At 34.3% G+C, this 15,909-nt stretch overlaps 1 protein-coding gene across 1 annotated transcript; it reads right to left on the bottom strand.

Annotated features, from left to right (window-relative positions):
- Nucleotides 1-658: 658 nt before the first annotated feature.
- Nucleotides 659-13,761, bottom strand: LOC133204814 (small ribosomal subunit protein RACK1). Its single transcript, XM_061340563.1, has 7 exons — nt 13,546-13,761; nt 12,773-12,944; nt 11,718-11,865; nt 11,467-11,562; nt 11,213-11,323; nt 6,319-6,459; nt 659-924 (listed from the first exon to the last, which is right to left on the bottom strand). The coding sequence occupies exons 1-7, from the start codon at nt 13,652-13,654 to the stop codon at nt 748-750; spliced, it is 954 nt and encodes a 317-aa protein (XP_061196547.1). The 5' UTR covers nt 13,655-13,761; the 3' UTR covers nt 659-747.
- Between the last annotated feature and the right edge of the window lie 2,148 nt (nt 13,762-15,909).

Raw genomic sequence — 15,909 nt, 5'->3', positions numbered from 1 at the left:
TGAAAAGTAATGTCATATTTACTTCTTTTTTAAGTATGCACAAAGGACAAAAACAAGATAGCTATAGGTCACCCAAGTGACTCAGGTGACCTAATGAAAAGTAATGTCATATTTTCTTCTTTTTTTAATCCTGAAAATGATCAAGGAACTTTTTTTTCTTCAATAATGTGAATGGCTTATTTTGATATCATTTTCTAACTATCTTCTAAACATACTCTAGGAAATCAGGATATGTTTTAAACATGACCGGGTCATCCACTGGTTTTGATCTTTTGAATTTGAAAATCTAGTTTATGTGTGTTGACCTACTAGTATTGCAATACTAAGCTCCATCATAATTCCATATTGCTACTAAATGGGTGACCTACAACAGGTTTCTGGAACATTCCAAACTCACTGAAGCCCTACAATGATCAATGTGGTAAAGATATTGAATCCTGGGATGCTAAAAAATACCATAAATGATTTGAAAACTTATTTCTGACCTATAAAAAATTCTTTGTGAATTTACATCAGTTTTTCCACTGTTTTCATTCTCAAGTATTGACTACTCCTATGTTGACTACTCCTATGTTACATAAACTTGTACTGTTTATGTCATTACAGACATGAAGGAAGCATGCTTCTGATACTGTAGCAAAAACACATGAACACTATCTGAACTGTGAGATTTTATTCACATTTTTTTCAGAGCCACAACTCCTCTTTAAAATGTCCTCAGTTTTAGCACTAGATTCATTTGGCAGTTTATCTGGCTGCCATGGAAACTTGCCAGACACGGATTAGGTTGTCGGTGTAACCAGCAAACAGAGTCTGTCCATCAGCAGACCAGGCAAGGGATATACACTGTGGAGCCTGTGCTTTGGAGTTGGTGGAGAGTACCTCCTGTCTCAGTTCATCTACAACTATCTTTCCTTCCAAATCCTGAAAACAATATTAACGACTATTATATCAATTTTCACTGCAGCATTTTATCCACAAGATTTCTCATTCAATGTACATTTGAACTTTGGTATTTCAAATGTCAATATCTCAAGACAAAGTGCGTTGAAAGCCCATTTCTTGATGTATTTTTAACCTCAGTATCTTAAACTATCGGATATCTTAAGTTTTTTTCTCAGACCCACTGAGTTCAAGATAACAAGGTTTTATTGTATTAACTGTAACAATATGGAAATCTGTGATACATACACAATTTAATAACTGTTAGGGTATGTCATCCTCATTTCTTGTGATTATTTTCATTAGTCTCAATAGCTAATACATGTCATTATGATAATCATTGGATAGACATTCCCTATTCTATACTTCATCATAAACTGAAATAACTTAATTGCAACTTTTTGCTATGGTATTCAATATTCCACCTTGGAGCCCTCAATTCCCAGTATTCTTATATTTAAAATGTAAATATATAGTGCTTAAGTTTTTACCATGCAATCTAATTGTACTTCTAGTATACACATACACTGGTCAACACCAAAACACTCCAATGATCCAATCTGGAATCAATGCCATAACTGAACCTCTCCATAACTATGTGAACCCAGAACTTCAATTACATGATTTGATTTGAACATATTTTATTATGTACTGAAACATAAATGGATTGGGCAGCAGGCATAGCCTATATAAGCCCTCTCCACAACAGGACTTCAATTACATGCTACACACAGAACAATACAGTGGTTAATATTTCACTCATATCTTAAAGAGCAACATTCAGGCACCTCAGAATTGCAGGACATTTCTATCAGAATTTATCAGTCATGTCTCTTTGTAATCATTGATGCCATTTGTCAAATTCAATTTCTGGCACTTTACAGCCAACAAAGAATCACTAAGCAAACTATCCGTCATCAAACAGTCCCTTCTTGATATTTACTCATATGTAAAATACATTACCTCAATGGGTCCAAAGGGTGTCAATGTAAGCAAATTTAATTCTTATATTCATATCAATTTGATAATTTGTTATTTTGTTCTCAAATATTTTATTTGTATTACAATATGAACACAGACCCCTTCTCCACATAGTCTGCTAAATACTGAAAATAAACTGCTAGTGCTTTAAAGATAATAAACTGATAGATGATGCATATCATAAATTTGACAACAAAAGCCTCATAGCATAGTTCTCAAAATTAAATTCTGTATGTAAGTGTGTGTGTATTGCCATAAGAATATGTTAATAGGAATTGCTGTTTCATTTTATTTGATTAATTTCATTAGAACTCAATAACTAATACATGTAAGCATGGCAATAATATGGATGGGCATTTTCTCCCCGTAGCACAACATAAATAAAAGAACTTGATTTCTAAGTATCATTTGACCAAAACAGGGCTTGATGCCATGTGGCCATTCTCTGTTTTTTTTATCATCCTGATATTTACAAATTCTCTGTGTGATCCCTTAATGGTGCAGATGCACATAATTAGCAAACAGTTCATCAAGAACCACCTTACTCAAAATTTTTACCCTAAAAAGATAGCCTAAAAGCTTTCCTCAACCTCATCCATGTAAATTGGAAATTCCAATCATGGAAATGGATTTTAAAAGCATTACACTGAAAATTATATTTGGTACATTAGGCACCTCAGAATTGGAGGACTTTGTTATCAAACTTCATCAAACATGTCTTTTTCATCATCGATGCCATACTTCAAATGTTTAATTCAAGAAATGTATACATTTGTACATAGAGACCCTTATCCCTTATTGTCAACTCAGTATTGGTCACCACTGAAAACAATCAATAATCAATGTAAGATTGTCAATAAAAAGAAACTGGAATACAATGCATCATACACATTTACAACTTATATCAATGAGAGCTCTAATACCTAATGTCAATTTCATTTCATTCATCATAACAAGTACCATCCCCATCAGACTTGTTATGATGAATTAGACTGACATTAGGCAATAGAGCTGTTTCATCTTTCCGGTGTGGTGGTTCTCAAGATTTTTTTTAAAGATGAAGGAAATTTTCAATGAAATAATGCATTTTCACAATAAATTCAACATAACCCCACCCAAACACCAGAGACCCTGACCCAGGGGCCAAGAAATTTATGATTTTGGAAGAGGCACCCTTGCTCACCATAACCATGCACTTTGTATGTTTGTTACAAACCCATGAGCAGAGAAAATTGTCAAAAAAAAAAATGCACTTTCACTAATATCATCAATAAAGACTCACCCTAACACTAAAACTCCTAACCCAGAAGCCTTAAAATTTCACAATTTTGGAAAAAAAACTCTTGCTCATTAAAACCATGCTCTCAAGTTTATCTGCTAAATACCCGGAAGCAAAGAAGATTTTCAGAGAAATAATGCATTTTCACTATATTATCAACAGAGTCCCACAATAACACCGGTGGTTTGTTTGTTTTATACCGATTCTCAAAGAAATAATGTACTTTCACTATATAATCAATAGAGCCCCATCCATCCTTGAAGAGGAACTCTCAATCATCATAACCATGTATGCCCTTAGATTATCTGCTAAATACATAGGAACAGAGAAGATGATTTTCAAAGAAATAATGCATTTTTTACTACATAATCATTAGAGACATGCCCTAACACTAGAATCCCTGTCCCAGGAGCCATAGAAGTCAAAATTTTGGAAGAGGAACCCTTGCTCATCATAACTATATTATTGGTTTGTTTGCTTAATACACATGAGCGGAGAAGATTTTCGAAAATAATGCTCTTTCACTACAAATTCAATAGAGACCCCCCCCCCTTTCCACAGAACTCCTAACCTTGGGGACAAAAATTTCACAATCTTGAGAGAGGCACCCTTGATCATCATAACCATCCACCTAGTTTATTTGCTTTATATACAAGGAGAGAGAAAAATGCTTATTACAGTCATGCCAACAGTTTGACTGCTTAAATCAGCTTAATGTCCAGAAGTAAAGAAGATTTTTAAAGATGGCACTAAATTTGATGGTTTTAGCCCCATCTTCCAATGCCCGAAGGGGGGGGGGGGGGGGGGGGGGGGGGGGCTGGGACCATGAAATTCACAATTTTTTTTCACCTTCACTCAAAGATGTTCTATGCAAAAATTGGTTGAAATTGGTTCAGCTGTTCCAGAAAAATGTTCAAATGTTAACACACAACCCACAACAATAGACAAAACCTGATAGCAATAGGTCATCTGAGCAACTCAGGTGACCAAAAAATGGAATCAAATTAAACTACTGTACGTGAACTCAAATTCACGTATTCAAAATTTAGCGCAGTCACCTTGTATTGAGTGGTTTCGTAATTATGAATTAGTGCTACACAAGTCCGCACTATGTATTCTATTCATAATTGATCTATTAACGGTATTCATGAATTAGCGCAGTGTTGTCAGCGCCAAAGCCGCTAAAATATGACGCCCGCTTTTTTAAGTACACATACAGTAATTTAGTAATTCTGTTCCTTCTAGCCTGAGTAGTCAGTATTACTCTTACATTGCAAACTCTCTAAAATGTCATGGTGAAAAACATTTGAGACGATCTTGTTTTTATGAGACTCTGGCATCTCAGAATTGCAGGACATTTCTATCAAGATTCATCAATCATGTCACTTTATAATCATTGATGCCAAGAAAAATCTTTGGTTAGTTTTAATTACAAAATCACTTTATTGGTTCATAAATTATGTTAATCAGAACGTGCTTAAAGTAAGGTCTTACACTGCAAATACACATTATGTCACACCAATGATGGATCCACATATTTTTCTTAAAAGGGGGGGGTTTAGTCATAAAATTTTTACAAGAGGCCCACAGGCCTTATAGGTCACCTGAGTATCATGTAACAACTTTGCCACGATTAAATTGGGTTCACTTTTAAACCAGAGGCCATGAAATTTACAATTTCGAAAGACACACACTTGCTCATCATAACTTAACATTTAGTTTGCTTACTTAATACCCAGAAGCAGATCAAAGAATTATCAAAGAATTAATGCACGTTCACTATGTAATCAATTTGTTGTTGGATGGCATAAAATTCACAATTTACGCAAATGTAAACAAGTAAGATGGCATGGATTGCTTATTATCATTTAATCTTTGAATCATATAATATAATAATTATTGCTGTTTTTACAGTCAATATCATGATTCAGCCACCTTCAAAGTAAAATATTCACCTTGCCCTGCAGGCTCAGTGAATATTGTACTCCTTAGTGTCTATATCATCGTACTGACCTCAAAAATAGCAATAATTGTATAATATTGCACAGCACTAGTAAATTTATAATTTAAGAAAACAGTATGTCAATAGAGGAAGAAAATTAACAGTAGATAGTTTTCGTATGACATATTTTCCCTCCGAGTTATCTCCCTTGGCCACCATCTTGGAGGTCAAACTCGAAAATTTCCTCTTTAAACAACCAATTTTAAACACATTTATGGCAGAAATACATGGGCATATAATTTCAAAATACTAATATTATGAATTAAAGGAAGCTTTTGCAAACATATATTCGTAAGAAAAACTGTGTTACCTTCACCTCAATGCCCTGTATGACAAGTTTAAAATGAATGTATAATGAAGGAATCTGGTCTTGCTGACCTCCAATTAATATTTAAATTCCCTTGAGTGCACTCTTTAATGGAAGTCTGATATAGGGCAAATCTTGTGAGATTTTTGGGTACAAAATTCTAAAGTTAACAAATACTGCTACCAGTACATAATCCAAGAAAGTTTTTGATTTTGTCAGAATGATCAGAGTTGATCTATCCCTTATATGTGCCCATTGTTATATCATTTTCTCAAACCCCCTTAATGTGTCTCATGAACCTTCTAAAGTAAAACTTGTTTAGAACAAATATGGATATAGCGAATTTACAGATATAGTGAAGTTTTTTGAATCCCCAGCAAAATTTTCACAATTCTTCGTAAAATTTTGTGTTTATAACAAACTCTGATATAACAAAATTATTTTCTAGCTGTCCAAAATACATTTTGCTTTAGTGTGTAGAAGTTCATTAATATGAAAGAGTTCCTACACAATGGGTAATCACAATACTAGGTATTTACTACCATGTAAATGGTCAGTTCTAGCATCATTTGTACATCTGATAGAGCTGTACACTAGATTGCTGCAATTAAACCACATGATTCAGGTAAATGTGATGTTCATCACATTGTACAGCTCCTGCTAAGAATTATACATCAAATAAAGTGAACATGATTCTTGAGTATTTCTAACACTGCTTAAATCGGACAGATGATACGCAAGTTTGCACCACATACACACAACATTACAGCAATATAAATACCTCGTCTAAAAAAACATTACACCTACCCAGATTTTGATGCTGGGTCCAGTAGCAGCACAGAGCCAGTATCTGTTGGGGCTGAAGCACAGAGAATTGAGAACATCCCCTCCATCCAATGTGTACAGGTGCTTGCCTTCATTTAGATCCCATAACATTGCCTGTCCATCCTGTTTTGGTAGAATTAGTAGAATGGTGTTTTATTTATGCAGCTATTGTATTTTAAATGAAAAACATGAGGCCCATGGGCCACAATACTCACCCAAGTATCTATGGCCCTTCTGTTCTTTGTCAGCAATTTTCTTCCCAATATATTCATATGTAAAATTAAGATAATATATTGTGGCCCCTCCCTGCCCACAGCCCCACCAATGAGTCATGATTTGAACAAACTTGAATCTGAGGAAGCTTCCATACATGGGTACATACCTCTAATTTTTTTAGAATCGGAAGGGGAAGAAAGTAGTGCAGAAAAAATTACAAGGTCCTTAATTTGCAGACCTGAATAAAAAAAAATGTGATAATGTATTAAACTGAGCCTCATACTTGTTGATAAGGAGTATGTTCCCTTGCAAAAAAGCTTGGCAGATGTAATTTATCAATAAGATCAGCAGAATTATTTTATGTATTATAACACTAGTGAGAAGTCTGAAATTCCCCTACTTTCACTTTCATTTTCAGAGGTTAATGCAGACAGACGCATTTTGCCGGAAAACAAATCTGACATGCCACCTCGAGATTTTAACCAAGGAAAGACAACTTGATGTGCTTTGATTTGACGGGTCACTCACTGCTGAACGAAAATTAGGGACACTGCTATGTGAAGAAACGCTAACATTGCCGCCTATGGGAAAACAATTAGTGGACTGTACCCACATATATGAATAATTATGGCTTTGCTGTTCTAATAAAGAAGACTTTCAAAGATTTTTACTATACATTCTTATGTAAAACTTTGATTGGCCATTGTGGCCCCCATCCTACCCCTGGGGGTGATGATTTGAACAAATTAGAATCTACACTACCTGAAAATGCTTCAGTATAAATATAACAAACAATAGCTTTGCTGCTCTTCAGACGAAAAATTTCAAAGATTTTTCCTATGTATTCCTATAAAAAACTTTGATCCTCCATAGTAGCCCCACCCTGCCTCCAAGGAGTCCATGATTTGAACAAACTTAAATTTACACTACCTGAGGATGATTTCATATAAATATATGACTAATCATGACTTTGTTGTTCTTTAAAAGAAGAATTTTAAAGATTGTTCCTAAGTATTCCTTTGTAAAAATTTTATCACCCAAAGTGGCCTCACCCTACCTCAGGGGGTCATGATTTACATAAATTTGAATATACACTGCCTCAAAAAGCTTTCACATAAGTCTCATCTTTTCTGGCCCAGTGGTTCTCGAGAAGAAAATTTTTTGATTACACAATTTTCACTGTTCTTTAATTATCTTCCCTTGGGAGAGCATGTGGCCCTTCATTTGGACAAAATTGAATCTCCTTTTCGCAAGGATACTTTCTGTCAAGTTTATTTGAAATTGGCCCAGTGGTTCTGGAGAAGAAGATGAAAATTTGAAAAGTTTAGGACAATAACAATGATGACGACAAGGACAATAGACAATGGACAAATTTTGTTCATATAAGCTCACTTCAGCCTTCGGCTCATGTGAGCTAAAAAAAAAAACATTAAAGTGCAGCCAGGATATGAAAGTGTTTGACCCTGCTTTTCGGAAGAGATGGCAAAAGACCTAAGTATTATTTGTCTTGAAAAAGTGTAAGAGTCCGCATAAAGTAAAGAATCTTATAGGGAAATTCCAGTGATGGACAATTTTGATGCATTATAAACTTAATTTGTTATATCCATGGGTTCATAAGTTTTAAAACTACAGGGAATGAAAATCACTAAGGCCTAAAAAAATTATGTTTGTTTCCTGTAACCCGACCGACCAATTCAAATTACCCCCGGGCAGATTTTTTTTTGCCAAATCTGCATTTGATCAATCAGCTGATTCCATTTATACAAAAAAAATATTAATTGTAGCTTTATTTAAGATATAAAATTTGTCAACTATAGTCAACATTTACCTTAAATATAGAGTAATCATTACTGTAACATCAAGCATTCCCCCCCCCCCCCCCCAACTTTTTGAAGTTCATTTTCTGCCGCTAGGCAGACATGTTGTGTGTCCGCTGTAAATATAACATCTGGTTAATTCAGTCTGGATGTTTGAGCCCATTATTCATTTAAAAAAAAAAAAAACAAGATGTGTTTGTGAAACACTGATGCCCCCGGATGGCAGCTTATGGCAAAGGTTAAAGTTTTTTAAAAGTAAGTAAAACGTCAAAGTCAAGGTCAAAGTTGTTGGTATCCAAAGAAAGGTTTTGTCTTGAGGAATATACCTGTGAAATTTTGTGAAATTTAAAAGCCCTAGCTGCAACTGTTCAAAAGTTATGGCGAAGGTTAAAGTTTTTTAAAAGTAAGTAAACATCAAGGTCAAGGTCAAAGTTGTTGGTATCCAAAGGAAGGTCTTGTCACAAGGATTACATATGTGAAGTATGAAAGCCCTAGCATCAACCATTCAAAAGTTTAGACCAAGGTTAAAGTTTTTCGAAAGTAGGTCAAACTCCTATGTCAAGGTCAAAGGGTCAAAGTGGTTGGTATCCAAAGGAAGATCTTGTCACAAGGATTACATATGTGAACTATGAAAGCCCTAGCACCAACCATTCAAAAGTTATGGCCAAGGTTAAAGTTTTTCAAAAGTAGGTCAAACTCCTATGTCAAGGTCAAAGGGTCAAAGTGGTTGGTATCCAAAGGAAGGTGATGTCACAAGGATTACATATGTGAACTATGAAAGCCCTAGCATCAACCATTCAAAAGTTATGGCCAATGTTAAAGTTTTTCAAAAGTAGGCCAAACTCTTAGGTCAAGGTCAAAAGGTCAAAGTGGTTGGTATCCAAAAAAAAGATCTTCTCACAAGGATTACATATGTGAAGTATAAAAGCCCTAGCTCCAACCATTCAAAAGTTGTGGCCAAGGTTAAAGTTTTTCAAAAGTAGATCAAACTCCTAGGTCAAGGTCAAAGGGTCAAAGAGGTTGATATCCAGAAGAAGGTCTTGTCACAAGGAATCCACATGTGAAGTTTGAAACCCGAAGCACCAACTGTTCAGAAGTTATAGCCAAGGTTAAAGTCTCATAAAATTTTGCAAAAGCGGGTCAAACTCCAAGGTCAAGGTCAAATATGATGGTACCCAAAGAAAGGTCTTGTCACAAGGAATACACATGTGAAATATGAAAGTCATAGGTCCAACCAATCAAAACTTATGGGCAAGGTTAAAGTTGACAACAGACAGACAGACAAACGGACAAACAGACAGGGCAAAAACAATATACCCCCGAGATCTTTCGATCCGGGGGCATAAAAAATCCCGACCGACCTACTCTTGATTTTTTTTTTAATGTTACAGGAAACAAACATAATTTTTTTTAAGCCTTACCTGTAAGCGTGATTTATTATAAGTGTGTTTGCTTTAAAACTGAGCTAAACACAAATTCAGTGTTTTCCCCAGACCGTTTTTGCATGGAGGTACCGCCATGCATTCACGATCCCCCGCCATGCATCACACATTGCCGCTATGCTTCCCGCTATGCATGAATTATTAAAGGTAGACTATTTTAAGAAGAAGATATACTTTGAAATTGTTATCAGTTATTAATCTTTCAATAAAACAATTCAAATCACTAGAATCACAACATGTACTGTACACATGTTGCGCACCTGTGGTGAATTCGATGCGAATCGCGGTACGTGGTATGATGCAATAGTTTCTATTTATGTTTATTGCAATTTACTAATACGTTACTAAGTATTAAGCTTTTATTTGATTAAAAATATTTATAAGCATGAAAAATTTATTAATGCTGTCAGATAATACACACAGTGAAAGTAATACACTTGTTATATGCACATGTGGGTTTTTCCAACATCCACGGGTCATTCTATAAATAGCAGTGATGTTCCGACATAAAAAATGGTTCATTAGTTAAACACATAATTTTAAAGCCATTTTTTAAAATAAATATGCTTAAAATAAACATGTCCAATAAATATTATCATTGTTAATTTACTCTATGAACTATGGGCAAATATTTCGTTCAAGCGCACATGCTTGACCTACATTCAACAGCTTACGTTGAATAAAAAAAAAATCAGACACCAATGTACTAAATATGTTGTCACAATATTTACATGTAAGCAATTGTGCTACACAATGTGCACCCTTTTTGTTTAAAAATGACTGTAAAAGTAGGGACATCCAAAAGAAAAAAAAATGTAGTAAATAAAAAAAGGGGGGAGGTCTATTCAGTTTGTAGAAAACAGGCATAAACATGATAAAAAGACTGTGGCTTTAGAGGAAAATAAAATAGAACAATTTTTTGTGATTAGATCTATTTTTATAAAAGAGAACTCAATTGTTTAGCTTTTTTAAAAGTTAAATTGACAATATATTCAAAATATATCGTTTAAATTAAAAAAAAATATAAATGAATGAATTTGTATTTTTCATTTAAATATAAATTCAGATACATGCACAAGTAACTCAACAAGACACGCCATGCGCCGTGAATTCAGCAAAATTCCCCCCATGCATTGAAAATTTTCTGGGGAAAACACTGAAATTTAAGAAAAGAGCTCCACTGAAGAAACATAATTTGTCAAAATGCGCATCTGGGGCATCAAAATTGGTACCATATATGATTTACATTACAAAATGTATTACATAATTAGTGTTTAGCTCATCAAAAATGACAGAAGGACGGAAGAAGGATGGAAGGACAAAAGAAGAACATGACAAACACTATATGCCCCGGCCATATTCATGGCAGGGCATAAAAATAATCCATATATTGAAGCTTGCCTTGCCACCAGAAGCACAGAGTGAGCCATCAGGAGACACTGTCACACAATTCAGGTAACCGGTGTGTCCAATGTGGTTTGTCTTTAGTTTGCAGTTGGTCAAGTTCCACACCTAAAGTAGACAAAATTTAATTGAATTCAATAAATGGAGAACAATTATACACAAAAATGTAAACAAGCTTGGGACCTGTAGATATCTTCCATTTTCATTTTTTTAGACAAAAGAGATGTGTATTATTTCTTCTTTACACATACCTTGACCATTTTATCCCATCCACATGACACGATGATTGGATTGGCTGTGTTTGGTGAAAATCTGACACATGATGCCCAATCTGTGTGACCCTCATCCTGAAATACAATATCAATGAGAAAGTAATATACCAAATCTTGAAAAAGGAATTTTGTTACATTTATTTCATGGATACATAGAACTTTGTGAAAAATCATATACTGTGAGGGTTGTAATCTATATAATATTTAGGTACATAGCTAGTGAAGCTTACCTGAATTGTGTATTTACAAACTCCAAGAGTGTTCCACAATTTGATGGATTTATCCCTGGATCCTGACACAATCTGTCTGTTATCAGCAGAGAAAGCAACACTCATCACATCTTTCTCATGATCACAGAAAAGTCGGGTAGTAGTTCCCCTGAAATTAAGTATGTGTAATATGGAATCAATACATTTAATCAGATGTTTGTCATGTATCATAATAGCTGCAATAATGTAGCCCTCTCCGACTTTTTTTAATCTGATATTTTCAGGAGAGGGTTACAATTCCACTGCATCTCCGTAATGGTGCAAATATATTTTTTAGATACGGGCGACTGCAGGCAAAATAACTTGTTTTTGCATTCAACTTACTTCCAATGAGACGTAATTTTTATTCACTATCAACATCATAGCCCTTTATACGCGGAAACCAAGTAAAATAAATCTGTGTGTTTACCAGTCGTTCTCCTCAGAAGCCATGACAGTTCTCGCGTGATGTACAGAGACTTGCGCTTGAAATTTAGAATCACTTGATAAAGTAAATGTCGGTCTTGATAAATGTTTGTGTATATCACTAAACATCGATAAATAAAAACATTCCATATGATATTTTTTCATAAACAGTGAATATTAATGCTTAAAGTTAGGGAAATCCTTAACGATCCGCTCCCTTAGATCTCAAATTCTCATTGGATGTCCCAAAATAAAATCGATCAAGGTCAGTAAACAAGGCAAATAAATTCAAGTTGTGATGTTGACATACACGAAAAATAACCGATATACGGATTGTTCTGTATATTTTTGGATCAATTTATGTCTTGCATAACTACATTTTATGAGTTCAGGTAAGATATGTTAATAAATTACCAACTTACTGATAGTTTGAGCCGAAATCTGTGCGGTAGTTAATCACTCCCTCACTTGCACCATTATGGAGATCCTAAGGAGTTGTAGCCCTCTCCAAAAAAAAAAAAAAAAAAATCGGAGAGGGCTACGTTATTGCAGCTAGTATCTGTGCATTAAAGCAAACATCAGGTTTTTTTTCATCAAACACAATTACTTACGCACTCAAGTCCCACAATCTCAAAGTTTTATCCCATGATCCAGATAAGGCAAATTGACCATCTGATGACATAACAACATCAGACACGAAGTGACCATGTCCTTTCAAGCAACGAAGTGGAAGCCCATAATTTGCATCATCTCTGGTAAGCTTCCACATGATAAGGGTTTTGTCTACAATTTAAGCATTATGATTTGTATGTGAACACTGATATGAAGTATGGAAGGAGATAGAATGTTCTCTCATTAAAATGATACTGTCCTATGGACCCGGTTTAACAATAGAATTTGTTCCGAGTGTTGTCAATATAGAAAAATAATTGTTACATTGCAAGTATAAGGGATTTATTCTAACTGTGGTGAGGGCTTGTCCCAAAGACACATTTAGGCTATTCTATTCATTATGAAAGCTGCAAGTTGTCGAGGAAATTCGAACTGAATAGTACTTGCAATAAGTTGCATGCATTTATATCCATATTGCAAAGGGATTTTTCAGTATATTGGGGTGACTGAGATCAGTGCTTATACTTTCAATAAATTCTGAACTCTAACTGTATTTTTATATTGATCATAGTATAAAATCCTAGCTGTCATGGCTTGCTTGCCTAGCTATTATGGTTGACTGTACTGTCATTTTAAGCGCTTACCCCAATTTGAAAAAAAAAAACCAGATGAATACAGGTCCTACATCTCTACAAGGTCGCTCTTTTTAACATTAATTGATGCATCTCTTGCGTTTATACAAATAATATAGTTGTGACACGACGATATATACCTCGAGATGCCGACAAAACCATGTCTGGATATTGGGGAGTCGTGGCAATTTGGGTTACCCATCCTCCGTGACCCTGAAGGGTCCCTCTCAGAGTCATCTGCTCTCCCATTTTTACTTGATAACGTTTCCTATGTCTTGATCAAGACAGATTTTTCGGCCTATATTTACAATACGGCCGTGTTCATGGAGGATATACCGGAAAAGGAAGTTTACGGGGAGAGGTTTTACTAATAAACGAAATAATACAAAAACAGATATTGCGCTGTTTGAAGTCAAAACGCCCTACATATGTAGGTACTAATTGTTATATTCTTGCATGTCTGGTTATAAATCACCATTTTATTTGAAAATTGTGGAAAAGCAGAGAAATAGACAATGAAATAATCGTAATGTTCGATAACTCTTATTCACTTACTTTAAAAATCATGTGCGAATCCGTCATCCACGAAACCTTTCTTAGAATTGAATTTAATTAAAAAAGAAAAAAAAGCACATATAATTCTGAATATTTTCATTCATTTTCGTTTATTTGTTTGTGTTTCAATTGTGTGTGTGTGTCTGTTTTAAATATAGTTTATTTTTATTTCATTACATTTCCAACAGTGAAATACTGTAATGGTAATTCATTCATTGAATAGCAGTAATATTTTGTGACAGTGTGAAAGAATATCAGAAGTGCGGGAAAATTCTACGGCGATTTTCCTTCCCTTCACGAAGAGTGTTGTTAAAAAAAAAACTCCTGGCTTGTTATAATTGAGATAGAGATAGTAAATAAACCATCCTGACAGATCATCGTCATTTATTTGGTATCAGAGACTGAAACTGCCAACGTTTCTCCAAATATGTTGCTGAAATCCATGTTTTATGTTTTCATGATGTTTTCAATATCTTCCCTTACTTAATTATTCAGCAATATATCATTAACACCTCCATACGGGATTTATATCTCTCACTGAGTAAAGTTATGTGTAGGTACATTGTATAAAATCATTTACCTTGTCATGATTTGCATTCTGCTCTTTTTAGGAGGATTTTTTTTCAAATTTCTCTAAATTTTCAAATTATTTGTGCAAAAATAATTTTAGAGAGTGTTACTGTTATCTATTTGTCATGGTGTTCTGCATGTTTCATGTACTTCACTCGACCCAGTAAATCAGAATTAAGTCATTTTGTGTCTAAATATATTATTTCAAAAGGATTTGATGAATGGGCAATGAAATTCAAACAAACTGAAATACGGAATAAGAAGCCTGTGGATCTTTTACCGTGAGTAAATTTATGTGTAGGTACATGTATAAATCAATGGTCTTGTCATGATTTGCATTCTTACCTTTTTAAGAGCATATTTTTTTATTTCTAAATTTTAAAATGATTTGTGTATGAAAATGTGTAGAGAATGTTACTGAACTTATCTATTTCATTTTGTCATGGTGTTAAATTCTAGGTTTCATGCATTTCACTCGACCCAGTAAATCAAAATGAAGTCATTTTTTGAGCGGTTGACGTATAAAACGTATAAATGACAAGTAAAGATTCCTGCTCTATACCCGTGACATAAATTCCATATCCAACAACAGAATAATGAATATACTATTTATAAATGTTATTACTCGACCCACTAGTGGAAGTATATGACTCAGTATACATATTTTTTTTAAATTGTTATTTTTTCTTAAAACATAGTATACTTAGTCATACTTAATTTCAATAAAAGCGCAAATTATGCTAGTGACTGGGATTCCCCTGATAGTGGTGCGAGGCAATTAATAATACCAGTTGGGGAGGGGTGTTAAATCTTTAAATTTACAGGTTTTAAATTAAAATTTATATCTATCACTTACTCTTCATTACTATCACTGAATTATCAATTTTATCTGACGCTGTGTTTGACTACTAGGCCTGTTTTAGCTAAAACCAAAGGACATTATTTGCGTCTGTCCGCCTGTCTGTCATTCTGTCTGTGTGTGACACTTTGGTTTCCGGATGTTTCCTCAAAAAGTCCTATAGTTTATGCTATGAAATTCTATATCATAAGTATTAACTCCCTTTGACTTATCGCGATAAAGAAAATCCTTACTGGTTTTGAGGTCCAAAGGTCAAGGTCGGAAACTCATATATTGTATAAAATGGCTTTCAAATGATATCGCTATATAATTCTCTTTGAGCTTTTAAAATAGAATTCCTTTGAGGTTATATAATACCTATCGATTTTGAAGTCGAAATTTCAGAGGTCAAGGTAAGAATATCTTATGTTGTATAAAATGATTTTAAGAAGTAAAAGCCTTTGCAATGTACTTTTACATCTCCTTATGACACAAAGAAGATACACCAATTGGTATAAAGGTCAAGGTCAGAAATTCAAAA

The sequence above is a fragment of the Saccostrea echinata genome, unplaced genomic scaffold (assembly GCF_033153115.1).
Source record: "Saccostrea echinata isolate AGI-Se365-2 ecotype Australia unplaced genomic scaffold, CSIRO_AGI_Sech_v1 ptg000002l, whole genome shotgun sequence".
NCBI lineage: Eukaryota > Metazoa > Mollusca > Bivalvia > Ostreida > Ostreidae > Saccostrea > Saccostrea echinata.
Note: the sequence above shows the minus strand (reverse complement) of the source record. Positions and strands in the feature narration are given on the sequence as shown.